The sequence below is a fragment of the Strigops habroptila genome, chromosome 12 (genome assembly GCF_004027225.2).
Source record: "Strigops habroptila isolate Jane chromosome 12, bStrHab1.2.pri, whole genome shotgun sequence".
Lineage (NCBI taxonomy): Eukaryota > Metazoa > Chordata > Aves > Psittaciformes > Psittacidae > Strigops > Strigops habroptila.
Window position 1 is genome coordinate 8,915,718 of NC_044288.2, and position 27,921 is coordinate 8,943,638.

General features: G+C 47.8%; 1 protein-coding gene across 2 annotated transcripts in view; it reads right to left on the bottom strand.

The window, feature by feature from the left end:
- PDLIM4 (PDZ and LIM domain 4) overlaps nt 1-27,168 on the bottom strand; it is a 41,867-nt gene extending 14,699 nt beyond the window's left edge. For both annotated transcript variants that reach the window (XM_030503783.1, XM_030503784.1), the window contains exons 1-3: nt 27,007-27,168; nt 15,854-16,005; nt 7,326-7,410 (exon numbers count right to left, since the gene is read on the bottom strand). In XM_030503783.1, coding sequence (XP_030359643.1) covers nt 7,326-7,410; nt 15,854-16,005; nt 27,007-27,099 — 330 coding nt within the window. In that variant the 5' untranslated portion in view covers nt 27,100-27,168. The remainder of the gene's footprint in view (nt 1-7,325; nt 7,411-15,853; nt 16,006-27,006) is intronic.
- Between the last annotated feature and the right edge of the window lie 753 nt (nt 27,169-27,921).

Below are 27,921 nucleotides of genomic sequence, written 5' to 3' on the forward strand. Positions count from 1 at the left end.
TGCTGGTCTCGGACATGCTGAAAAACACCCGTGGATCAGGCCCCTTTGAGCATCGCTCAGGTTTGCTCAGCTTCATGGCCCTGGACCCAGCAGTCAGGCTCGCTTTAAAGCGTTCCTTTCTGGTTTACGTGCTGCAATTCCTGCTGAAACCCTTGCAAAGCTGCAGCTAAAGCATTACGTGAGAGTCTCCAGTGCTTTCTATGTAATTGCTGTTACGGCAGGGAGCAGGCTGAGGTCAGCCCCACCACCGCGCGTCAGTGTGGATTTCCAGCCACAAACCCCCATTTCCTCAGGTAAAACACATGTACCTCCACACACAGCAGCCTGGCTTCGGTTTCCAGGAGTAATTCCATAAACACACAACTCCAGGAGCTGGGGTTTGACTGAACACACCAGTGCCAGGCTGCAGCTCACCCCACCGGGAGCACTGGATCAGGAGCGACAACACCAGAGAGGCAAAAGCTGAATGTTTCCCATAGTTCATTTCTAGTATGGTACATGTAAATGATGTGCCACTTTTGACAGCATTATAGCAGTCTTAACAAGAGTCATCTGAAACACATTTACATGGACAGAGGAATTTCTAAACCATTTGCAAACAATGGTTGGGCACCTCAACTTCCAGGAGGAAGACACCCACCCCTTACTGAAGGAGTGCTCTCACAAGAAGCAGCTCTGATTTAAAATGAGGTTTTATTAAAGTGGGTTTAGGGTAGGCTAAGGAAACATTCCTGCTCTGTATTTACACATGCACATGTTCTGCACTATATATTGCACAGCACAAGGACAGCATACATCTAACCCAGAGATAATCTCTCACTACTAGAGATGAGCTTCTTAAGGAATGAACACTTCCACCTCGGTTTGGTCACAGTGACGGCCACAGCAAGGGCCTGATGACTGCGTGTTCCCAGCAGCTTCAGTGACATCTTCACCCCTGGGAGCAGCCACAGCCTTCATATGAACTAAGGAGCAAAAGAGGGACCCGATGTGCGATGCCACAGCTTCATCCCTTAAGCCACCTGACTCCCCAGTGGTCTCTTAAAACCTCACAGCAATGGAAAACAGTTACCCAAGCCCGGCAAGAATGATCAAAATGTGTTTCCATTTATCCTGCCTGCTGCAGTGCAGAGGGCATGTTTTTAATATCAAGGGTGCAGGGGGGTGTTTGACAAGCAGACAGAGGAGGGCTTTGTACAGATGTACTGGGTTTATTAACACTTTCATACAAAAGCAAGATGGCTGGAGATCACAGCCCTGCTGAGCCGGGGGCACAGGAGGGACCGCCTGCGTTTTCAAAACGCCCTCGGGCAGAGCTCTGCAGACAAAGCCCTTCAGCACAAGCAATGGAAATACATTCGGGCATAGAATCCCAGACTGTTCCAAACGGGTTGGAAGGGACCTTAAAGAGGATGGGGCAGCCACAGCTTCTCTGGGCACCCTGTGCGAGCGCCTCACCACCCTCAGAGGGAAGAACTTCTGCCCAAGATCTCATCTCAATCTCCCCTATGTCAGGGTAAAGCCATTCCCCCTTGTCCAGTCCCTACAGGCCCTTGTACAGAGTCCCATGCTTAAACCCAATAGATGCCAACTTCATCAGCACAGCTTATCTGAATGGCTCTTTCAGTAAAAGCCAGGGTAAGGTACACAGGAGTCTGGGGACCACAGCGAGCATCCCTCCGCCGCCAGCATCCCTCCCTGCACCCAGCCAGCATTCCCCTTCCCTGCATCCCTGCCCTGCTCCCAGCCTTTCTCTGCATTCTCTCACCCCAGCAGGTCACACAAGTGACTGCAAAGAGCAATTCCTCATCTTAAGTGAGCAACAAGGAAAGTGAAATGAGATAAGTTATTTGTCCGTGATGGGTAAGAACAGAAACACTGAGCTACATGTATGCTTCCAACCGAGCACTCGGTATTTCTGAGTACACAAGCAGGCAGTTTCCCAATCTGTATTAACAGAGTAATCACTGAAACTGATTTTATCAAGTAAAATAACACGGTATGTCTCTGTGTTAGCTCTTTATCCACCAGCATTTTCTAAATCAACCCACATTGTTACTATTTCAGTATAGCTCCTATTCACCTTCGATGAGAACAAACTATTTAACTTACCTGGACAGAAGAAAACAAATTTCCATCCCCATTTTTTTTCCCCTTTATCTTAACACTACTTTTTACCTCTTTCATAAAACAGGCTTGTTGAAAATCACTTAGAGATGCAGATTCATTTAGAGATATCTGGAGGATTTCACATGAAAGGTAACAGCTACAACAGTTCAACATGGTACAGCGGTACTGAGAAAACTCCTTTGCTTTCAAATGATTCAGTAATATATCACAGGAAAGATATGAACACAAGTGCACACCAGCTTGTGTGTAACCTCTTCACCCAGTAAATCAGACCAGCAGGTTATAGTGGTCTGTTGTTTGGGCATGAAACGCTGCCCGCGTACCCGCAGTTGAAGGCTGATGCCGCTTACAGCAGCCATCAGGATTCAGCATGTTTCTGCTATTATTCAGTCCTCAAACAACAAGCTGCGAGTTCCCATGTGCCGGGAGCCCATCTCGTGCCAGGGCATTATCTCATCCTCTTTGTTTTCCCCAAAGCACGAGGCAGACATTTCCTCCTCCCTCTGCCCGGAGAGCACCAGCCAATGCCCGTCCAATGGGGACCAGGGGTCCTTCAAGAGCCTTCCCAGGAGCAGCCGTGGCCCATCCCACCACGGGACCAGGGAGGAAGGAAGGTCGGTCACCTTGAAATAGGAAATTCCACCTCTTCATTGAGGAGGATTTAACCCCCGGTTCACAGAATTAAGTGTGGCCTGTGCCAAGCTTTGCAAAGACGTATGGAAATTTCCTGCACAACACCAACCCATCCAGAACTTAAAGCAAGACTCAGAGTCAATTAATCAAGTGAGGAGTCATTCACCCTTAATAACAAAAGACCAGTTCTTCTCCACGGCTCAGAGCTAACCCCTCCATTGGGCTTGGAAAGCTGCTTCTCATGAAGCAGAGCATGAGAGGGAAACAACGGAAAGGGGACAGGAGCACTGACCCACCATCCCCATCCCTGCCCCTGAGAACACCATGCCACTGGATCTTCCAGCATCCCAGCTGGGTGGCACTGGGATGCCATTCCCACGGCAACTGGGCTGACCTGCGGGAAGTGCCTCTCCCTCTCCGGACAGCCGGAGGAAACCCAGCCTTCCACTCCAGCCTTTCACCCCACATAGCTTATTTTAGCCAAGGTTCCAGGTTTGGGAGCACTTTCATCCCATTCCAGCTCCAGCTACACGCTGCCAATTAATTCCTGCTGCAATTATCCTCCCAGCCAGGCACTTGATCTACAATCAGTTAGCACTGATGAGGCTCTGCCCCACGGCCCAAAGCCCTCCGGGCCAGAAAGCTGCTGATTGTGGCAGTAGAGGAACAGTCAAGAAGCAAACATCCTTTCCTTTTATTAGCACCACATGGTGGTATTTCAACCAGTGAGCTCACACTACAAGAAGCTGAAGACAGTGAGATCTCCAGGAACTGGTGATCCCATTCTCTCCATCTGCCAGGGTCCACAGTGACAGTGACACTGGGCAAAGAGCTGGCAGCAAAGCGAGACTGGAGATCCCAACACATCAGCAGTGATGTCACACCTGGAGAGACCAGAAATCCCAACACATCAGCAGTGGTGTCATCCCAGTGTGATGGAAACCCTGACTTCATGTGGCAGCACTGCTGGCTGGAGAGCACTGAGCCACCCCGCAGCATCCCCTTGGGTCCTGCCAGACACACAGATCTTCATTATTTAGGGTGCAAATTTGAATGCCACTGAGGTTGTGTTCTCCTCTATAGGTCCTTGCTGTTAAGGGCAGACTTGTAAGCGCACTTGTAAGTGCAGTGTAACCAACTGATAACCAAAGTTATTATTTCATGAAGGTGACTTGCTACTATCCTGTTCAGTGTCACGTCTCATTGTGAACAAGCAGCTCTCCAAATCCAGCTTCTTCTGTTGCAAGCGCAAGCATCAATCTGAGTGTGAAGAAGGAGGATTGATTACATTCTTAGTCTCCAAGTAGGGATTTTCCACAAAGCTCAACTGAGAAACCATGACACATTTAGAAAGAGAGAGCTCATCAGCTGATCCATACCTTCCAAGTTCTCTTGCACAAAGATAACTGCAAGCCTCACTGCATTCAAGACAAACACTGCACCTAAATAAACAAACATGTACCTAATTATAGGGCACATGCTTTCCTAGAAATCACAGAGATTTAGGCATTCTGCTCATGCTCACATCTTCCGGGGCCTCTAGCAAGAACTACTGTAGTCATAAGTCAAAAGACTTTCAAGACATCTTTGCCCAGCACGATGGAAAAGTTGATAGAGTAAAGCCTGGAAGAAGGAAAATGTGCTTCACATTACTGGAAAGGCCACGTGAGGTAAAACTCTCAAAACCCTTTTCAAGGAGTAAAATTCTCAACCCCTTTTTGAAAGGGACAGCCCCAGCCCTATTTCTGGGATCCGAGGGCAGATTTCTAGCAGAAATTTTTCCCTGTGTTTCAAAGCAGATTGTTTTTTTTCCCAGAAGCGAGGAAGCGTGCTTAAAGGTTACACATATTGAGCCAAGCCATTACTTTACAATGAGTCTTTTCTTCCTCACAGTCTAACAAATGCCTTTGCTACAGGGGCTAGATGAATACAGCCCAGGGCCGTACGGCATCGCTCCAGAGGGGACTTTGACCATGACCAGGATCTCTTCTCCCAGGGGATGGGATCCCCACTGTGAGGGCCTGTACCTGTGGGTGCTCATGATCACCCTTAGCATCATGCAAGTCAGAGGGCATCAGCAATAACTCAGGGGTTAGGACAGCTGCTGGCATGTGTCCTAAGCAGTCAGCATCAACCATGCTCAAGGCACAGTCTCAGTTTGGGGAGTCAATCACAGCAAGAGTCCTCTAATGTGTGCATGCTAACTCCTTCATCTCCTCTCTGGGAAAACCAGAAAGCCATTAAGCAAGACAATGTGGGGATACAGCCACGGAAAAGAGAGCAAGAGCAGGAACCTGTGGATGCCAAACCAGTGTATGCCCCATCCCTGGCAGTGTTCAAGGCCAGGTTGGACACAGGGGCTTGGAGCAACCTGCTCTAGTGGAAGGTGTCCCTGCCCGTGGCAGGGGTTTGGAACTGGATGAGCTTTAAGGTCCCTTCCAACCCAAACCATGCCCTAATTCCATGATCCTATGAACCTGGTGTCTTGTACCTGCATATTCTTGTTCACACGCCTCTCAGTGCCTTGCCACAAACACATCTCCTCTATCCGCTGAGCACTCCCCAGATTTACACGTTTTCAACATAGGTCTGGATTCAGGAAAATCCATCTCTTCCCCCTCATTATAGTCTTTGTAACTGTCTAATTTTTAAAGAGATCCATATGTAACATATATTAATAGTCAGATTCAAATACAGTCTGCATTAAACCTCAGAAATGTTGTATCTGGCAGTGGGACTGCTGCACATTTGTTCCTCATTTAATATTATTCACAGGGTTTGAGGCACATTAAAGTCTATTAAGAAAAAAGTATCTGTCAGAAGAGATTGCTGTAATTGATTAATGAAGCAAACATGGCCAGAACTCAAAGCCCAAGCACACAGATCCCCCTGCTCTGCTGCTTGGGGCAGGAAAGATGAGCAAACCCACGAGCTGCTGTTGTGTGACACTGGGGTGGGTTTGCTAGTGCTGCTGTTGTGCAGGGCTGGCAGCCGAAAACCCCTCTGCCCGCTATAGGAATGCATATTCCTACATGGAATTTCCATATTCCACACGGCTGCTACAGCCAACAGGTTCCAGGCGTGACTATACAGGTCAGGGAATCTCACACTCATCCTCATTATTTGGTGGAGTTTCTGCTGCTGGTGCTCTCTGCCCGCTCCTCACCAAAGGGAAACAAGGCCAACACCACTTCTCACAGCATCATCCTGCCCTTTTGCACCCTTGCAGGTCTTGTATTACTTCTGGACTGAGCCGAGAGAGGGCTGTGGGGGGACCTTGGGACCCCGCCAGGACACTCCAAAAGCCACCTCTAGAAACAAGCAGCGAAGCTAATCCAGCGACAGCTGCATGTGCTGGAGAAAATCCTCTCATGAAACAGCCTGTAAGACAAATCACCTTTGAGAAGGAAACCATACAAGCAATATTTGAACACTCCTCCTGGTCTCCTCCTCATTCCCCAGATACCTCTCAGCATCTATCATGGACCAACACATCCGAAAACCCAATGATCAGGTAGCTCAGAGGCAGAAAAGAGCAAGACACCATTCATCTTCCCTTTAAGGAGCCAGAGGAGAACAAGAGTCATCTTTGACCTCGCTAACAAGGTATTAGTCAAGAGATGGGTACAGAAGATGGAGATCTGCTCAGCTCCATCCACCTCCTGGTATCAGGCTGCTGCTGGAGGCGGTGCTGCCCTTGCCCTGCCTCTCAGAGACCATGGGGCAGGAAGGCAGGGCAGGAAGGCAGGGCAGGCTGCAGGCAGAGTGCTGGTGTAAAAAGAGCTGAAGAGAGAGGGAAGAGACAAGCTGGAAAGCAGAGAGAAGGAAGAGAAAGATGGATGCTCCACATCCCTGGCAGTGTTCAAGGCCAGGTTGGACACAGGGGCTTGGAGCAACCTGCTCTAGTGGAAGGTGTCCCTGCCCATAGCAGGGGGTTGGAACTGGATGAGCTTTACGGTCTTTCCAACCCAAACCAGTCTGGGATTCTATAATAAGAGAAAGAAAAAAAAGTAAGAAACCACCACGTGAAGTGAATCAGCATCACGGGATTAGGAGGGTGCGGTGGATGCTGGAAGCAGCAGAAATAGAGGCACATGAGCCAAGGCAGGCGCAAACAGACCCCGGGTGTGCTGTGCTCTGCTCCAGGCAGGGCAGGCATCGGGCAGCACCCTTCGGAATGCTCCCAACAGCTCCATCAAACATAATGCTGACCATGAAGTTGGTCACTGTGCTGGGTCCTGCCCACCTCATGGCGCTGCCCAGGCTCCTTGTGCCACTGGCAAGCTGATTCAACACAGCCTAGCTTGGGGGGAAGGCAGTGATGGAGCTGGGTTTAAGTCAGATTAATTCAGGGATCTGGTTCACCACAGGAGCCTGGGCTTCACCAGCCCAAGGAAAGCACAGCGAGACCTGCACGGAGATGTCTAGCAAACACGATGTTTCAAACCCACACATAGAAACTCCTTAACCTCTGGAAGGATTGCAGGAAGAACTGAGGACTTTCCAGATCCCAGACATGGATCTCCTCTTCCCAGCCTGTGTGCAGGGTGCTGCTGCCGTACCTGTGGTTCTGGCTCTATGTTGATCCGGTACGCTTGAGCCTTGCCATCTTCCAGAACAGGGGGTGACCAGGTTTTCCCTTCAGCTCTGCAATGGGAAGTTAAGCAAACTCAAATTAAATTGCTTTAAAAAACAAAAACCCCATAAACTCAAAAAAAACCCCAAACAACAAAAACCAGGCTTCTGAAAACACAAACAAACAAAAGAACCCAACCAAAAACAGACCAAAAAGCCCCAAACCACGAAACCCAAATATATAATAGTATATAAGCCTGCCAGGGAATGACTATACATACATGTTTGTCTAAAATTATCCTCAGAAATGTTACAATAGTAAATAGAGAAGATGCCAGCTCCATGCTAGTAAAACCATGAAGCTCAAAACCTTTCTTGAACTACCGGCTCCAACTTAGCGTGGAGTTTAAGATACAAACTTGTTTCAGTTCAAGAAGCCAGCAGACAGGCTTGTGGTGGTTCTTGTTCTGCATGGTCCTGGCTTTGCCCCTTTATTCTGGCCCTGAATCCTGAAATGTGTTTTGATTATGTGTATACATGTGTATGTAATGTGTGTATATATCTGTGCATATATATGCAATCCCTGGCAGGTCTATATACGAGACTACATCAAGAATTATGTCAATGCCTTTCAGAGAGAAGGCTTACACAACCCTGTATGAATCATACTGACCCTTTCAACAGGTGCCAGATAGACAAAGCCCTAAAAATACAGTTTCCATTCACAAATGCATCTTCAATCCTGCCAAGCCAGAGCAGGATGCTCCCGCTGTCCAAAGGTTTTCCATGTGCCTGGTCATTTTTTCCCCACAGAGGCATCTGGGAGCATGGCTGGGATGCAATCTCCAGCGCTTGGAGCAGGAGGGAGCTGCAGGGGTCCAGCGAACATCCAGCAGGCACATACACAGGCTTTTCTGGATGCTAAGAGGTTGAGTTGGGAGATGGAAACTGCATGAAGATAAAGGTTTCAAACACAAACTATCCTGTTTATCATCATAATCTGCACCACCTAATGAGAACAGGTTGTGTTTCAATAGGCACCGATCACTTGCCACAACCAAGCATCCTTTGCTGTCGGACTCTGGCCTCTGCACATACCACATTCAGCTTTGGTTTAATTATCTGCAGAGGCCAAGTGTGAAAAAATAAGGAGCATGGTTTTAACCCAGGAATTCTTGATGCGATTTTTACTTTGGGCATTTTGCATTTAAACCAGTCAGCATACAAACCCACCTCTCCAAATTCAGGGTCTGATCCAAAACCTACCAAAAGCAAAGACTCCCACTGGCTTTATCACACTTTGGATCCATTCCCTGAGGATATAAGCTTTTTTTTTTTGCGTTGCAAACCACTGCTCAGCACTACCATCACAGCTTTGTCAACAGGGAATAATATACTCTCTCTTAGCTAGATGTCTTGTTCTGATAAATTATCTTTACTGTAATTATTTGGTTTTAGGTGGGTCTTTCCAGCCGGTTTTGGTGGGACAAAGGAAACCGTCCTTCCCAGGAAGGGCAGCGTTCCTAGCAATCCCGACTTGCTTTTGCCACGATCCAGGCCTGTCTATATTACTTCCACATTAAGAATTTCATCTGGAGGCCCAGAACAATGAAAATGCCTAATTACATTGGCAGAGACCACCACTATTATTTCCGTGCCTCTTCCCTTGCATCGAGTCAGCCTGATGCACACTCGTGCTACTGCGCGATGGGGTAGTTACGACATTCCCCTTCGCTCCATTCTGGTGCCCACATGCCAAACACAGCTTGAAGGATTCCCAAAGACTTCAGTTTGCCAGTAAATAACCAAGATCCAGAAAGAGATTCTGATTGCAGAAGATAAAAGCGATAGCAGTAAATTTGCTTTGCATAAAGCTGTGGCATTCGGTCACTGGGACTGCCAGCACCTTCTAGTTGGGGTTTCACAGTTCTCCATAGTCCCTGGCCAACAAAGATCACACCATCTGTACCTGAAAGCACCTAAACTTGTGTATTCCAAAGTCATTACAGGTGTTCTTACACTCTAAAGACGTGCCCAGACTCAGGTTTGCATGTTGAAACCCATTTGTAGTTAGTGCTTTTAACAACTCAAGGCTTCACCATCAGTTCTTCAGAGCGACCAAAAGTTCTTGGCATAAACAAGACAGCCTCATACAGCTTCCAGGGATAGCCTGAACAAAGCCAGGCTCACCCCAGCCACAGCTTCCACTCGAACCACCCTGAAATTCAGCTGATAGAGCACAATTTAGGTTCTATCTGGCAATTTTAAAGGCAAAAAAGAATGGGAGAAACACCAGCCTCACCAAACAGAAGCGCGAGTCATAAGCTTGATGAGCATTTATGCTTACACAAGGAGACTCCTTTCTCCCCAGGAATGGCAGAATGCGAGGTAATCTGAAGTAATTAGGAGATGACTCTGACAGAGCATGATGCCATGGGCAGCTCCTGCACAACAGGCTGGTGGTGGCTACCCCAAGCCACCCTGGCAGCAGGTTCACGCTACTAACAACCACAACGTTGTGTTTGGGCAACAGCAAAAACCTAATCACACTTCTCCAATGTAACGGGTGAGAGATCAGGCTTCGCCCTCAAATGTTCCGAGTCATTTAATTTACAGCTCAAGGATGGGAAAAGTGTTTTCAGATGTGTTGTAGGGGATTAAAGGCAGCTATGTGGAAATCATTACCCTGCACTAACAACACTGCTCTATTTTAACACTGCTAGGACAATCCTAAGAGAAATAACTTGACCTAGGTTAGCACCAGGCCTTCAACATGGGGCTTCATGGGAAACGGGCCCATTAACAAGACATAGCTCAATAAAATAAAGTTGCAGACACCTTATATCCCACGATTTGTCTTCTAAGAGACTCAACATCATTCTCGGAAGATTACTTGCACATGCTCACATAGTCTACCAAAATGTTTTTTCACCTGGTAATGATCTGCAAAGTCTTGCTCTCTCCATTTGTAGAGCTGCTTTTCAGTCACAGGAATTCCTGGGTCTTACTGAATTTCTCATTTCTCCATCCCCTTATAAACTAACATTTAGCACTTGGGAAGGTGCCAGACGGGCTGAGCAGGCGACAGCCATGCAAACCTCCAGAGGCACCACATCGCTGTGTACCACCCCAATCTGTATGGTCCCTTCTTAGGCGGGGTTTGACTCCAGGTTTCTGCCCATCTCCTGAACACCATTCACCTCCCACAATGGCACATCAATATGGTCACACTGATTTTTATCACTGACACAGCCATTAGCCTTCCAGGAGCTGAACTCCGCCTAGAAACAGCTACAGCTGATGCTTCTAATTCCCCAGGATTGTGAACCTCGCCATGATAACCATAAGGTGTTGGATATATAAACCCTATATCCTAATGTAGGGTTTTCACCCGCCACGGATCCAGCTCATCCAGGCTACGTGAAGAAGAAGCTGTGGGATTTCTCCTCCTTCATTCCTCTGAGCTGAAACCATCGCTGTGTATCGAGGCTCTGGAAAGCTGCCGGTTTTCCTCTCTATTGCTCCTCGAGGAGCTCCAGAGGGGAAGCTCTGATTCACTTTTTCAGTTGTACTTTTACTGGAAACTTGAGAACATCACACACTGTCATCCTTCCCATCCTCCAGCCGCTCGCAGCAAACAGACCCCAACAACACCTCCATGAGCTGGGGGAGGCGGGCTCGGAAGAACATCAACTGTGTGAGCTTCCAGGGACTTTTGGGACTACACGTCCAGCAGAATCATTACTGGGCTTTCTCCCATAGAAACTTCCAGAGAAGTTCTATCTCTGTACAGAGAACAGGAATAAACAGAAAATCTTCACACACAAAGCCTCCAGGCAGACTCAGCAGAACCACAGCAGTGCACTGGTCCATGTGGGCTCTCCACACTCTGTTCCTCCCCTGGGAAGCAGGATCCAGTTATCCATCCTGCAGCAGGGCACAGCTCGTGGCTGCAAATCTCACTGCAGTTCTGCACTTGGGTTTGGTCACTCAGTCTCAAGCACATGAGAACAAATCTGATTCGCACTGCGAGCACAACACTGCGCGCCACTGCCATCCGTATGGAAGTTGGGTTTTCCCAGCCTGTGCACACCACTTGCTTCCTTCTCAGCCCCTCAACCTTGCTCTGCCAGGGTTGCCCAGAGCAAAACAGCCCCCAGAGCTGGGCAGGGGTTTCCACAGCTGCTGTTTAAAAAGCAGAGTTACCACCTCTGAAATAACCTTCCCTCCATGCGCAAGGGCCACCCCTGCAGCACACACACCAGACAAAGGGAGAAACTGCTTCCAGGATTTTAGACAGAAGGAACCGAAGCTGAACCTTTGAGGATTTATGCTTCAACACCCCAGGCAGGAAATAAATACAATGGAACAACCCCAGGGTCTGTGGCTGTGCCTGGGGCCAGGCAGATGCTCCCAGTGCTCCACCCAGCCCTGCACACAAACGGCCCCAGGATTATTACCTAAAGAAAGGGCTGTAACTGGATTGCAATGGAAAGAACAGCATCAAAATTATTATTATTTTTAAGTGTCTCATAACACACAGGATTTCCTCCTGCACATCACAGGAATATGAACATGTTACTCCTGGGGTGGATGAGCCAAAAGCATACTTCTCGCCTGATACGGAATGTCTTCATCTGTGCAACTTAGAGACAACTTCACAGTGAGCAAAGAACAGGCTTTACCATGTGATAATCCTTATCCACACATTTCAAACTCTGAAACCCTTGGCTGCCAGTCAAATGCATACATCTGAGGCTAAATACCAAGGTCTCCATACCATGTTTCTGTGTGCAATACCTCATAGGGCTGCTTCACACACCAGGGATCCTCTCCAAGCCCTGCCACATACCTGCCCTTACCCCCCCTTGCAGCTAACAGTGACACAGGAGAAGCAGTACCCGTGCTACCTTGGCTTGGGATTCAGCTGGAAAGATGACGCTGGAATAGGCTGCCTGTACCATCCCACTAAATCCTCCCCCAAAACCCCATGTGCCAGGCACTGCTCCAGCCTTACTAAGCCCACTTGAACTCCTGGCCCTGCATTTCAGAGCCATTTGCCACAACCTGAACACCCACCCCTTGTTCCAGGGATGCCGAGGTAATTCCTCACACGTTACATCAGTACCCACATGAGCATTGGTTGCATAAATTGACTCCTTTCATGAGCTGATGAGGATTTTCCTCTGCTCTGTTTTGGAACAGTGAGGCTCCTGTGCTGCTTAGCTTTCCACAGCAACACTGCCCAGAAACAGCCCCACATGTTGGGGCAACACAGGACCCGACAAAGCCAGGGACAAAGCACCCGTTAACTTCAGGGGGGACAGGGATCTAGCCAAGAAAGGCTTCAGGGAATGGGGATGTCAAGAAGGAGGGAAAACCACCCCAAGGGCAGTTAAAGTCCTTGATAAAGGACAGAGAAGAGATTTTTAAAGAATCATCATAGAATAGTTTGGGTTGGAAGGGACCTTCAAAGCTCATCTAGTCCAGCCCCCCTGAAATGAGCAGGGACATCTTCCACTAGATCAAGCTGCTCAGAACCACATCCAGCCTGGCCTTGGGATGGTGCATCTACCACCTCTCTGGGCAGCCTGTGCCAGTGTTTTAGCACCCTCATTACAGCTCAAGACCAGGGGCAGCCTCCCCGGTACCAGCAGGGATGCTGTGCTGCAGGGTACAAGGAGGGCCACAGCCCCCAGCACACTTGAGAAGCTGCGACATCCCCTTCCCAGCAGTTCTCCCAGTGCGGGCTTGGGGCCAGCTCCTCAGGAAGGACGCAGCACAGCATGCTCCCAGCTGGCAGATGACAACAGCTCCAAAGGAGCTCTCGGGCTCACCTTCCCCCTCCGGCACAGACGGGCAGGTCTGGGCAGTGCTGCCAAGGACTTTCCAGCAGCGTGCGTCAGCAGGAACAGCATCACTGATGCCACAAGGTCTCCTGTCCAGCACCCAAGGTCCTTCAGGCACTCGACACTCTGTTCTCAAGCAAAGCACAGCTCCAAGCCGATTTTATGGCTGCTTTTGTTTAAGGCATGACCCGATTTGAAGGAACAAGTCTTCCCTAATAACCAGGGCTGCAGCATAACCACGAGAGATGCTAACATTCAAAGGAGCTGGGATGACTTTCTTTGAAAGAGATAAGAAAGTACACAGCAACATGTAAGCAAGAAGAGGGCGAGCTGCACTGCTGAGGGGGTTATCTCTAAGGCTTAGGCTTGCTGTGTGCACTTGCCTGAGCAGTCTTCCAGGATAAGGGTTGACTGCAAGAAATATTACTGATTTTAAGGCGCAAGTACTTGTTCACATGAACACGCATCACTACAGAGAATCCAGATGGGATTCGTCAAGGCTGTGCTGCTGGGCTCTGTGTTACTGTTAGAAAACAAAGCCTTTCCATCCAGTGACCACTGTTTGGAGACAGAATGGCCAGGCTCTGCCAGCTTCTCACCACAGTGTCTGTGTTGCTGCTGGTGCCCTCCAGACACAGCCTCCCTCAGTCTCCCCAGAATGATGTGGAAGATCAGATGTGGAGCTTCCCTGAGCCCAGCATTCCTGCTCCCCTGAGCCCAGCATTAGGAACCTCACACCGGGTTTGATGTTGTTTTCTCTTACCCGGCTGCACGTTCACCTGGTCAGTGAAATGCACTGATCTATTTGCAGTCCAGCCATCTGCAGTCACCCCTGACTGTGGCCAAAGCTTGCATCACAAAAAATCCCACTTCAATTGCTCCCTCCCAAGTACAGAGGAGAGGCTTTGCCTGTGATGCATGGGAAAGTTCTGCACTCATCCTACCCACAAACAGTCGGTGCTCCTGGCTCTTGTTTCCCCTCCTGTCTATCCAAATGTCTTAATGAAGCAAACACGATAAGCAGGATAATCGGCATCTCCCATCAAATTCAATGGGCTCTCTGCATCCCCGATCCAAACCCCAGATGGGCCACATAGATCCTGGGGCATCCTATCAGACCGCACAGTGACTCTCCCTTCTCATCTTCCCCCGCACGTTTTCCCTCACTCTGATTTTCCTACTGAACTTTCTAGTCAAAGGGCATTTACTGACCACAGCTTGAAAACAAAACCAATCTTGTTCTCTATCTCAGTAACACATGATGTCAAGGGTTCATGAAGAAAGGGCACAGGATGGAAGAAGCCCAGAGGGCACCAGATGGCTGCAAGATTCAAGCACCACTTCTCAAACACATGGACTGGGTGGGCACCAGCAGGAAGCTGGGCACATACCACGTGGAGTAGTACTCGAGGGTCTGATCTCAGCTGAAAAACAGGCACCAATTGATACCAGTGGCTAAAAGGAGGTGAAAAAGTGGGAATTCAGCTCATGAATTCACGCTGTAGAAACCCTCACACATGACAATAAAATGCTGCCACACTGCAGGTGAAAGCTGTTTTCAGCAAAACTTTAACTCCTGATGAAGTTGGTCCACTGCCAAAGCACTGCAGCAGCCAGTGGCTCGCCAAAGCCTTCCAGCACTACATAAGGATTACCACCTCTTCCAGGGAGAGCTCCATGAGCCCTTGGACAGCCTCACCCTGCCCCAGGCGCAGCTCCTGTTTGGGGTAGAAGACCATCCAACCTCCCTGAAACCGCTCCAAATGGAAAGCAAAGCAACCATCCTCCTTGGCCGTGCGAAATTCCACCTGCGTGAAGGGTTTCCTTGTTTTTCTTTTTTAGCTTATTTCCCAATGCTGAAGCCACATCATCCCTACGGCATGGGCTGAGTTTATGGGATTCCCCTTCGCTCGGACACCCCTGTCTGATGAACCGTGAGGAACCAGCGAGGCTTTGCTCCATTTACGGCAGCGCTGCTTCCCGCTGCCCGGGCTTCCAGTCACAAACTACACGTTTTCCAAGAAAAGTATAAACAGTAAATGATAGCTCTTTATGGCAGGAAATGCCTTTTTAATCTGAAGTGGAGACTTGTATACACTTATTTAAATCTATCACAGATAACATTAGCCATTTGGGAGCCTTATAAGGAGCGCTCATTCTGCCTGGATCATTTGTGATTTGTATTGGGAACTTTTAGCTACAGAATTAATACCAAAAAACAACCCCAAGCCTTCATTTTGCTTTGAAATACTCCAAAGAAGTGAATTGGCAAGACCTTCAAATGTGTATTTATTGAACAGATGCTTGGGAAAATAATAGGTGTATATTAATGAAGTGTGAGGCTTTGCCCAAAGGAGATTTCGACCCCAGTGTGGCTCTTGGGTCAATAAAACCTCCACTGGGTTAAAGGATCTGACCCAGCTCACAGGCTGGACAAGCCTTCAAGGTACAAATTATAATCCACACGTATAAATGAACCAAACCCATTTCTTGTATCAGTGGCCTTTTAAAAATAATTTTGCTTTGCTGTTTTTAAAACTGCAGAACAATTACACAGACCATGAGGATGCACCAGAACTGAGCCTAAAGGCACGTCTGCTCCAGGACCTTCCACAAAGAGCCCAGTGAAGCTGGCACAAGAGCACCTCAAACAGAAGAGGACCTACCTGTTCACAGAGAGCAGCAGCTGGTCCACGCATGCTTTGATCTTGTTTTGTGCTTCTAGATGTGTCATGTTCTCCGTGCTCTCCCCATTAATTGCCAGAATGATATCTCCTGGGCACAGGTTTGCCATGGCGGCTTTACTGCCAGGGTTAATCTAGGCAGGGAGAAACAAAAGGGTTACTTAAAAGAATGCTCAGCTTTAAAAAAGCCCCATTTCTTGGAATAAGCAGCAGATAAAGGAATAGTTATTTCTGGAGAAGACATGTGTTTTGCCCATACCAACGGCATCTACCAGAGGTTGGACATCAGAGGCAGGGTTCACGGGTCAGCCCTAGTTCTCCGGGGGCCATCCCCTACAACAATGCTCTCTTAAAGAAGAGCTTTCCGTCAACCGCAGCCAGTGTGTGACCAGGTCCTGTCTTCAGATTTGTCTCTTGCTTGACATAATGCAGTACCCTCTTCCCAGAGAGATGCTTTACACTCCTTTGGCTTGCAGGCCGGAAATCACGCTGCAAGAGCCAATCCCTAAAGCTCACATGAACCCCTCCTCTTTGGCTAACTGTAATTAGAAGACACACGCAGTCCCCTCGTTGCTTCCTGTGGAGAGGTTACATTTGACATCAGTTTTTCCTGACCATCATTCAAACGACTTGTCTCTTTCTAGCCCTGCATGGAGTATCACACAGCTCATTAAGGCTCCACAATCCCTTCCTAGTGGTTTTGTAGCAATGCCAGGACCTTATAAAACTTTTAACTTCTTTCCTGAGGAACTAATGACAGGTCCAGGTACCGTTTGTGGTCAGCCGTAAGACCAAACCTGCAGCCCATAAAAGAGTTCCTCGAGAAATTACTGTTTCATTTACATCAGCCCAAATGTGGTTTTAATTTCTGCAATAACATAAAATGATGAGAGGCACAGGCAGGACAGGTAAATGCGTCTGTTTAAACTCTTAGTAGCGACGTGCTTGCCCTCTAATTTCCTCTCCAGTCATTCAGAGCATCTGCTAATGCTGCGCTAGGCAACCACATGGTTTATCAAGTGAGAAAGTAGGGCCTGACTTTTGGTTATTCATCTCTCACTGCATTTAGAGTGTGGCGGTGCTTTGAATCCATTTACTCTTGATTTAAACAGGTGAAATCCCCAGTCTCAGGTCTCTGCTCCATCACACCCTGCTCAGAATATCCAGGCAATAGCATCACTGCTCTGCCATCCACCTCCCCTTGGATGCAGCTTATGTTGGTGCATGGTGGCAACCAGACACTAATAAACCAGGGATGGGTTTTTACAGATTGAGATCAGGTGGTGGCCATGAACCCCCCAACCACCATAAAACAGTCAGTCTCTTAGAAAGGAGGGATGCACATATCCCTGTTTTCATCTCTATTTGTTTTCTCTGGTTCTGTTTCCACAGGGAGTTTGAAAAGGATCTAGTCTTGCTGCCAAAGCCCTGTGTGGATCATGTCGGGGCTGCTCACAGGATAGAAGTTGGTCAAACAGCCAGTGAGGAGCAGGCAGCACCCAGCATAACACAGACCTGCTGCACCGCTCCTGTGTGACTACAGCCACCAACACCACTGAAACACGAACCTGGAGGTGTTTGGGGAGCTCCAAACCACTCTTTACATTTAAGTAGAGCTGGCAGCCTGAATTAAGCCTTTTGTTGCATTGTCAGAGTAAATCAGTGTTTGCCATTTGCTCTTCAGTAGTTTCAGCTGGGCTGTTTTGCACTAAAACCTTGCCAAGCCAACTCCTTCCCTGCTCAAAGGCTCCCTGTGGCTCAGAGCAAACAACAGGAGGTATTTCTGCACACAGCACACATGAGCTGTAAAGCTCTGACACAGGACGTTTCGACCCAGGATATGTTTATTTTGTCCTGTTGGGTTTTTGAGCCTATATAAGATGACACGGCATTCACAGAGCCTTAAGGTCCTTCTACAGCCACAGAAGCTGCCAGACCCACCAGAAAGTCAACCAGAAGCTCAACCAGCATCTCCAAGGAAGCATCTCCATGTGCTTGCCTTTTGTTATCTGCTTCCCTGGGTGTCTGCCCTGCAGCCGCAGCTGCAGTGGGCTTTTGGACTAACAGACCTCCAGTTTGACCCAGAACAGCTGCATTTTGTTCTTGTCTATTCAATGCTGTCTAGATGTCCAATGGATTGTTCTCCTTGTGCTGATCTTAACCAGATTGTAGTTTCCTTGGAGAATAAGCTGTTCATAAATGGGGCTCTTAGCTGTTTCCTATTTTTAGATTCTGGTTTATTTCAAATTATTTTGGCAGTATCTTCATATTAGCAATTTATGCAAGCCATGAAGATGACTGAGGACTTGCAATGGAGCTGCACTCCAAGAACTCATTAGTTTGAGATACAGCATTGCTGCCGCAGCAGCTTGGGAATTAGTATCGTAATGTCTGTAAGGTCCAGAGTTTGTATTTCAGTGAGTAATGTTTAAAATACTTCAAGTTCTCCTAACTCACAGCTGTGCTGTGACACCAAACATGCCATGGAAAGCCCTACTCGCCTGGTTATGGGCCAGGGCTGCATCCCAATCTTCATGCAAGGGTCCTACGTGCTTTGCTCCACGTGGATCCATGCAGACAGCCTACTGCAAACCCAGGGTCTCCATCAGGACAAGGATGTGATTTTACTTAGAGAATCACCTCCACACTGAGAATAAAGATGAGAGGTGGGACCCACAGGTGGTAGCACTGACCAACATCCCACAAATTGATGACTTGGTAGAAGGAGATACTGACCAGTAAGCTATACTCACACCATTACAAACCCATCAGTTTTAGATATGTTTTTCCAATTATTTTCCTTCCCACCTTTCCCAAGATTACCACCCAGCTCTCTGCTCTCCCCCAAGGGGACCAGCCTCAAGCAGCCCCCTCCGCAGCCAAGTGGCTACTCTGATGCTATGGAACAGACTGGAAAGAGCCCAAAGCCAGCAGCAGCTATCTTATCTGGCCACTGGAGCCTCATTAGGATTTACTGAGTGCTAGCATCTGACATCAGGCCAATAAAATAAAGCACATTAAGGCAGCTGTTGTGCTAGGCCAGTTGGTGTTGGAAGCTGCGCAATCTCATTTAGTAAGCAAGATTAGTTGCACCGAGAGGAGTTTACTCATCAAACACACATAGCGTTACACTTTCCCCCCTGGAGAGCAGTCATGGGAGCGTGCCAGGGCTGCAGGGCAAAGTCCCTTCTATGGGTGTCCCACTGCCCCTGCAGGGACGGCTCAGCTCAGGGGCAGCTTTGCTCAAGGTCCAGAACTGGGCCAACACCATAAGCTGAAACAATCAAAGCCTCAGTGAAAGGTTAATTTGTTATAATAACATAGCTCCTTTTAACTCTTTACCCCTGAAACCTGCATCTGTAACATCTCCTGGCTCAGGACCCAAGGATGAGGAATACAGTTCCTCCTCACTTCCTGCATAGTCTGGGCGCAGCCATTGGAAAGAAGAACTTAGTATTTATTCTCCTAGAAGTTTTTACTCAAATTAACAAAAAGTACCTATTCAGGCCAAATCTATATAGTAAAGGCAGCTTTCTCTCTGCCAGCTCTCCTTCACTTTTTAAAAGAAGTACTACACCAAAAGACAGAGAATACCATCAATTAATGAAGCCATCTTCCCAGGATTTCATGGGTTAAAATGTGCAATCCCATAGGAGAAGCCTACACAGACCACACCACTCTTCTCTTAAATCAATAGTAGTTTGTTACAGGCCAAGTATGGGGGAATTTTCTGTTCTGCAAGCGTGATCAAAAGGGCCTGATTAAAGCCTTCGAGAGGCTTTCAAGATAGTGTGACAAAATTCTCAGCTTCGAAACAAAGGCAGCCTGTTCTGCTATCAGGAAACATGCTACGGGGCAGCAGATGAGCTTACGGTAGCAGGATCTTTTAAAACAGGAAGAAACCAGAGCGAAATGACTAACTAATGAAGATAAATTCCCCAAATCCTTTAAGCATTCCTTCCAGGGATTCTCTTCAGCTCTTCCAAGCACCTGCCTTCAACTGACACACTCCTCACCAATCCATTTGCATTTTTCTAATTGCTCATATAAAGTCCGGTGTATCACAAGATATTACCTAGGTACACTGCACAACCCAGCCAATGAAGAGCATTGCTTATGCAACTTTAATTTATTTAACTACTGAAGAAAACAAGAAACTGAAGGGCATAAAAGGGAAAGAACCAGAGTACAAGTGTTATAAAAGGCAAGACACTTGAAAATCCTTTCAAATCCAAGTACTGACGGATCCAAATCCAAATTTAGAATCAGATTCATACTGCAGATCCTAATCCAGCTCAAAGGTTGAGGTCTCTGTACAAGGAAAAGACTGAGAACCACTGAAATCAGACACGAGTTTTAGAGCAACCAGCCACATAACCCGAGTGCAAACCTCAAAATGCTGATTGAGAAAGACAGAGGTCATAGAGACACTCACATCTGGCTTGTTTTGCCAGAAGCTTGCCGTGCTCAGCCCAAGAGCACCCAGAACTGTGGCAGCACTCGGAGCAGAAAGCTTTACATGTCCTAAAGGCTTCTGGGAAGTGTTTTGTGGTTTACGGTGAATGACCCAACCTCCACCTGAGCATCTGCTCCATGATGCCTGTTACTGAATGGTCAGTTCAATAACAGTTTCTTTTAGCTGTGCATTGCCCATATCTAATAATTAAGACTAATTACTTTAAATAATCTTCTTTAACTGGGTATATTTTGCTTTCTGAGGCTTGGACTGTAACATGTCATTCACACGTAATCTGCTATCAGTCCTCACAACGTGTAAAACTACTTAAGGCTTAATGGGTGCAAATTTGAGTTGCTCTGGTTGACAAGAAAGATTGAGTGTGGCACGAGCTTTGAGGCATCTTTACGATGTTTGGAAGATTTATGGGCTGAAATCCTTTTGCGCAACAAGTTTTTCTTTATTTTTCAGTTTCCAATAGAGATCTGTTCCCTATGTGAGAAAACCAGGTTTATCTCAGGTCTCTCTGGCTGTAAAAGCTACTGGAATGCCACACTGCAGCTCAACATTTTTGCAACGGCTCCAAGTAACCCAATGAATCCTGGCTTTGCTGACGTCTTTGTGTAAGTCCTGAAGTAGAAACCAAACCCAACCTTATCTTCCAAGGCTTGGGGCATGTGTAGTGTTAATGGCTATGCACAAATCCACTCCATTAACAGGCTGTGGCTGGATACGCCGTGGTTTCCTTCAGCACACATCTGGCTGACAGCGAGTCAAGCAGAGGATCTCCTGTGAACATGTTTGCTTTAGCTGGTTTTATCAGCACAACTAGATGTGCTGTTTTCCTTCACACTCGAGCACCTGCGGTCATAGATGACTTAGAAAATAAAAACATTTGCACTAAGTGTTTGGGTATCCAAGAACACTCAGTCAATGCATTTTGAGAGCCCACAAATCAAACAAAGTCAGCTACAAATACCATATTCAAGAGGACTTGTGCCTTCTAGGATTTGCTACACAACTCCTGATGTGCATTTTGCCCCCAAGCTAAAGTAAAAGAAATTGCAATAGCCTACACTAATCCCACACAATCCATAATGGCATATTTGTATTAAAACTAAAGGATTTATCTACCCCAAGCAGGACCAGGATTAATCACCAGCTATTGTGCTATACAGCAACAAAAATAAAGAAAAGGATAATGCCACATATTTTCTCTTGTGTGCTTCCCACACTAACAGGGCCATTTCCGTGAGCCTGTATCTAGCTTTATTCTCTTTTATCCCTGCACCGAGTGGGATACAGCAATTTTAACTCTGAATACCTGTCCCAACAGGCAATCTTTAATCTTCAAGAAGATAGAGAATTGACATCACCATCAGTTAAAAGAAAATCAAAAAGGAAAAAGAAAATCAAAAATCAAACCCCACAAACTCCTATCTCCCCAGCTCAGAAGAACCACTTACACTGAGCTCATTCTGCTTTGTTCAACCTGGCAGAGGCCCCAAGTGTTTTCGAGGGTGTGCTGGGTTTATTTTGCTCAACTCGCCCCAAGGTCAGCCCTTGCATGAATGGACCTACATGAATCATTCTTTCCGCCTGCTTTCCCACTCTGGATTATCAGTGTGCTTGATTACTGTAATTAGCATTAGCCTTTCATTCCAGCATATTCTACCATTACTGTCTCCTGAACCAGCACGAGCATTTATTCTTCTTTTTCAGATATTAAATAAAGCCTCAGTGAGAGAATAACTTCAGCAGCAAATCTATTTGTTACATACTTTTGTTAGTTCTTACCTGTAATTCAGATTAACTGTTAAGTACCGCTACAGCTTCAAGTGCAACCACCCAGATCCCTCACTCCAGACCTTACAAGCAGCAATCACTGGGAGAACGATGAGAACAGAAAAGAAACTATTTCCTTCCACTTAAAATCATCTAACTTGAACTATTACATGCTAACAAGCTTTAATATGCAACCAACTGGGAAACAGCTACCATCACTTGCGTCTATACAGGCAATAAACCAACCAAAGGTCAGCAGAAATCTGCTGCGGCCCTAGTTTTGGGGTTCATCAACACAGACAAAATACTTCAGCCCATTTGGGAGATCTGCACAAAGTGCATCACTTCCATTTAATAAACAATCAAATCCATACAAGTTACATGTAAAACCAGGAAAAAAACCCTGATGGAAAGCAAAGCAAAAAGCCCCATTCCCTTTGCTGGCATCTCTGGTTCTTGCCTTCGCCACCACACGTGGCGTTCCTGGGGTAAGGAAACCCGCCCAGCCCTTGTGCTCTGCCATTCCCACCCCTGAGCACGCAAGAGCACGCCTCATGGAAATTACTACTCTAAGTGGGAACTCTCTGCACTCAAGCGAGATCACAGCAACGCACTCGGACATTTGCCGGCTGCCCAGACAGAATCAACAAGACCACTTTTACTGGAATTCCTCCCTCAGCAGAATTCCTTCTCGAGTATCCTAACCTTTAACAGGACACGTATTTGCTCAAATACAAAAGCTACTTCAGTTTAAAAGTCAACCTTAACTCAAACAATACCTGGATAATGGATTGCAGACCAATTATTTCTCACCCTTCTTGTGTTACAATTCCAAGCCAACACTGAAAAATGCTAGAGACCAGTGGGTAAAGTGATGCTGAAGGCAGTAGATACAGGGAAAACTGTAGTAAAAACTTAGAAACCGTTCTGGAATCAGTCCATTTGCCAATTATCTGTTTAGCCAAGCTATGTATCTATGATTCTAACAGCAGCAAGTGCTTGGCTTGGCACTGGCAGAGTTGGGTCGATGACAACATCAACTGCTCTAGGAGCTGGACAAGCAAGTTCAAGTGATTAAACACATTCAGCTCCTCTCATTACACTAATGAATGATTATCTTTTAATCCCAGGCAAGGGGTAGATCAATGTGGGTTCCACACAGAGCGGCAGCACTCACTGACATGGTTATAAGCACAACACAGAGCAGCTGAGTAAGTTATTCCATTGCTGTTCCTGAACCCTGGTTGCTGCTCAAAGGCAATGTTGTTGCTACCTGTAGTAAGAGGCACAGTAAATCCCCTTTCCCACGAAGGGCAAGCACAGAACCCAGTTGTTAACCTGCTCAACCAAGGAAAAGCAGCTGTCAGCTCCCAGAAACTTAATTAAGTCTTAAAACCACTTTCTATCAAGGTATTAAGGCCAACTCTCAGCAGATGTTTTGAGTCATTCCCCTTCCCCTGTAAACATCATTAGGAGAAGCAACCATTAATTACCGTGTACTACACCTGGCATTAGCTTACTCTAACTGTGGGTATAAAACAAGCCAGGTTTCTTCCCCAGAGCACAGCCTAGGGCTACAATTCCCTTCCCAGAGCCACACCAGCATTATCCCTGTGACTGCTGCAGCACCCCAGGGCTGTGTCCCCCAAACCACCCCAGCAAAGTTCAGCCCTGCTCGTCTGGGTCCCCCCAGAATGCAAGCAGGAACAGGGAACAGAAGGCTGGCCAGCACACCCAGCTTTTTGTGTGACCACATGAGAAAGATGCCCTAAACACTGCCTTCTGGATTTGCATTTATCTTTCCTTATCTTTAATAGTGCAGAACTTGATGATCCAACTCAAGTGTGGCCTCCCTAGGGCAGTGCTAAGCATCAGCTGTTCCCAGCCACTCGAGCAATCAGATCTTTACCACTTGGCACCTAAGATTGTTCAAACCACAGAGGGAAGTGACCTGCTTCCAAGAGAAATCCATCTTCACTTGATTTCATGAGTGTATTTGAAACATCTGCATGGGATGGGCTCAGCATCACCACCTGCACAAGTGCAGTGCAGGGGGCTACAGCGAGTCCTGGAAAGCAAGTCAAATCCTATTCCAAAGCAGAACTGTGTGATCTTTCTTTTCCTTGCTGCCAAATCCGTATTTTTTGCAAGTTTATCCTTTTAAACAACACTGTCACAAGCCACTTCTGGGGACCTCTCCCTGCACAGCATTTAGCTGCATTACTGTGCCTCTCACTCAGCTCAGCCCCATCGGGCAGCTCCTTTCTCACTGATGGCTTCATTATTTCCCCTCTAGCAGCGACACTTGGACTTCACATCCCACAAGCACAACATTAAGGAACTCTGCCTGCACTTAACCCAGAGTAACAACATCAGACAGGCTTTAGAGAAGAAGCTGCACCCTCTAGGGTTCCCCCAGCAGAGAGCAAAGTATCACTCACTGTAGGTCCTGGGGCACCAACACATCTCTAGTGTCTAGTTAGAGCTAGTGAGAGGTCTGGGGAGAAACTGTTTCTGTAGTAGCTGAGCAAAGAGTAGAGAAAACCAACCTACTAGTGACCAAGTATTTTTCTTCAACCCCTGCACAGATGAATTGGTGTTTCATAAGGAGACAGCCAGCCTCTGGCACCCAGCACTGGATGGGGGCGGCTTCTGGATGCCTCAAACCCCAAACTGCAACCTATGACTTCCCAACACAACCAGTGCAGGTAGGATGCTTGCAGAGCTGTAAGCCCCCCTCAAGCACACAAGCGGGGCGCAGCAAAGCCAAATCCAGCCCAGCACACCCAGAGCATGTCGGCACACGGATGGATGTGTGAATCCCAGAGTCTGGTCCTGCCTCCTGGCAGAATTTCTGCTGTTCAAAATATGTCTGTAATTTAATGGCATTTTAATATAAAACAATCAAACCAAACAAACAAAAAAAGCACTTTGAAGGAAGCACAAGTCAGCCAAAAGCCTCAGCAATTAGACTACAAGAGGCTCCTTCCCTCCTGCAGCAGCCCAGCCTGGGATTCAAGCTGGATAGAACAGATTTCCTGGTTAGACAATGACAGAATAAAAGCAAATACGGCCCTACACCAGCTCCATCCTCTGTAGAGACAGGGCTGGAGGGACCCACCACCAAGGAAAGCCCCTTCCCACATCCCCACAGCTGGGAGCTGCAGCAGAAGCTAATTCTTCCCCAGTTATAACATCTTCTGGTGCTATTTGCAAGGCCAGTGAGGTCTCTCCTTGCTTTAAGAGACTGGAGCCCAAGCTGAGCACCATACACCCATATTTACATCCCAGAAAGCTGTTTATCACCCCCCGCAGGAGCAGTTAGCAGCAGCACATCACAGCATCACCCCTCTCTTCAGTGGGAGCAGAACTGAAAAAGGTCTAATGTAAAGGCTGCCACACTCAGCACCAGTACATAACACCTCATGAGCCCTGCTTGTGTTACAGCTCGTTGTGATCCAAAGCAAGCCTGGTCTGACGAGAATGAGCCTCACGCCTCCCAGGTTTGCTGAATCAAACGAGGAATTTGGCAAGGCACCTGCCTAGGCAGAAGCAGACTTTGTTTTTTCTTGTTTAATATTAAACCAAACTTCTTTTTTTCAAAGTAACAGGAAAAGAGGCTCCATCCACTCAACTGGGATGTTCATTTCCACACAAGGAACAGTTTTACAATCACCAAAAGGTGATTTTGTGTTATGTTGCGATACGTCCCATGTTACTGGGGGAGAAACAGGACGTCCCCGTGCCCAGAAGGTGCAGGCTGAGCCCCAGAAGGCGAGTGTCTCCCCTTGCAGCACCCCAGCAGCACAGCCAGCCCTTGCTCCCTGCACTGCCCTGGTCTTCCCTCCTCTCTGTCCATCTCCTGCTGCTCCTCAAAAAAAACCCTCGCTGGAACACTTGGTAAGGGACATTGCGAAGCAAAAACAGAGACATAAAGCTGTGTAATAGACACGTTGGGACCCAAATACAAACCGAGCCTCTTTAAAACATGCTCTCTTCCGTAATTACTTCTTTAAAACTCAGGGAATGTGTTTTCCCTTTTCCATCACAGCTTTGGCAGATGAACAAAGAGATGGCAAACAGCTTGGATGCGTTACGACAGTATTTTAAAGTTATAGCTCCTTTCAAAGCCTTTCAATGCTCTCGGGGTTTGTTCAAGTGCTCTGGCAGCAGCTACCCAGGAGAGCCCAGCAATACCACACCACTGCAAGGCGCTGTGGAGGGATGGGAGCCTCAGCTCTCCAGACCCTTCCCAGGCCAGCCAACGGTGATGGAAGCACCAGTGCCTGCGGGAACGTGCCCTGCTTGGTTGCAGCACCTCATCCATCACCTAGCCCATCACACCATGTCGCCGTGCTCCTTCCTGCACAGGGGATGGTTTGTTTTCACATCTATCTACACGCAAAGCCTATTTCAAGCTAACCACCCTGTCTTAAGAAAGAAGTTTCCAGAAATACATCTTTGTGAGGTTAAACACAAGTGCGAGCACACTTACACAGTAATTACTACCAGCCCGCAGGGACCCCATAATGCAGCTGCCTGCACAGAGAAACTTCTTGCTGACTTTACTTGTGCCTGCCTAAAAAACCCCCAACAGCCTGTGAACTCGGTCCAGGGCACAAGTCCAAGTGCTGAGGACTGAAAACTCTGGAAATGTATCTTTATAAATTTAACATCCCCCCAAAAATAAAGCGTGGAGAAGGCTATCAGCTCTGTGTTAACACAGCTGAGACAGCATTGTATTCAGAGAGGAGCACTTGCTTTCCTCTATTTGGGGGTATAGATAGTAATAGCCGTTTAAAAAGCCCCCAAGCGATGCTGCCCGCTAGCCCCGAGTACCAACAGCCCCGCTCCCCATCACCTGCCGCCGGCCCCGCTCCGCGCCCGGGCTCACCCTGGAGATGGTCAGCGGAGCGCTGAAGTCTTTACCGCCCACCAAGCGAAAACCCCACGGCGAGGGACCACGCAGGACCACCGAGTGGGACATAGCGGCGGCAGAGCGCTCCCTGCCCACGGGCGACTGCAGCTCCTACTCCCGCTTGCGATGAGCAGCCGAGCCCCGGAGCGCCGGGACGGGTCGATCCCGCCCCCGCCACGCCCCGCTCGACGGGGCGTGGCGGGGGCGGGATCGACCCGGCCCGGCCTCCCTGGGGGGGCTGAGATTTACCAGGGGTTTCCCCCCAGACCTTTTCCCCAGTGGGATTTAGAGCGACTGCTCGCAGTAGTAGAGCAAAGCACACGCATTTGGTGTGACCAAAGCCTTTACTTAGTGTGCCTCCATCCTCCAGAGTGGTAGGAAAATCATGTAATAGGTCCATAAGTTTGGTCACAAATTTACATTCATTGTGACCAGTATGTTAAAGAAGAAGAGAGAAAATTTCAAGGAAATACATCAGGTTTGGGTTTAAAGCAGTTTGGGAGCCTCTTAGCCAATGCACCCCATCAGCCTGGAGAAGAGAAGCCTCCAGGGAGACCTTATTGCGGCCTTTCAGGGCTTAAAAGGGGCCTATAAGAAAGATGAGAGTGACTTTTCAGCAGGGCCTGTTGCAACAGGACGAGGGGTGATGGTTTTAAACTAAAAGAGAGGAGATTCAAGCTGGATGTGAGGAAGAAATTCTTTACAATGAGAGTAGTAAAACACTGGCACAGGGTGCCCAGAGAGGTGGTGGATGCCTCATCCCTGGAGACATTCACGGCCAGGCTGGATGTGGTTCTGGACAACCTGACCTAGTTGAAGATGTCCCTGCTCATTGCAGGGGGTTGGAACTCGATGAGCTTTGAAGGTCCCTTCCAACCCAAACCATGCTGT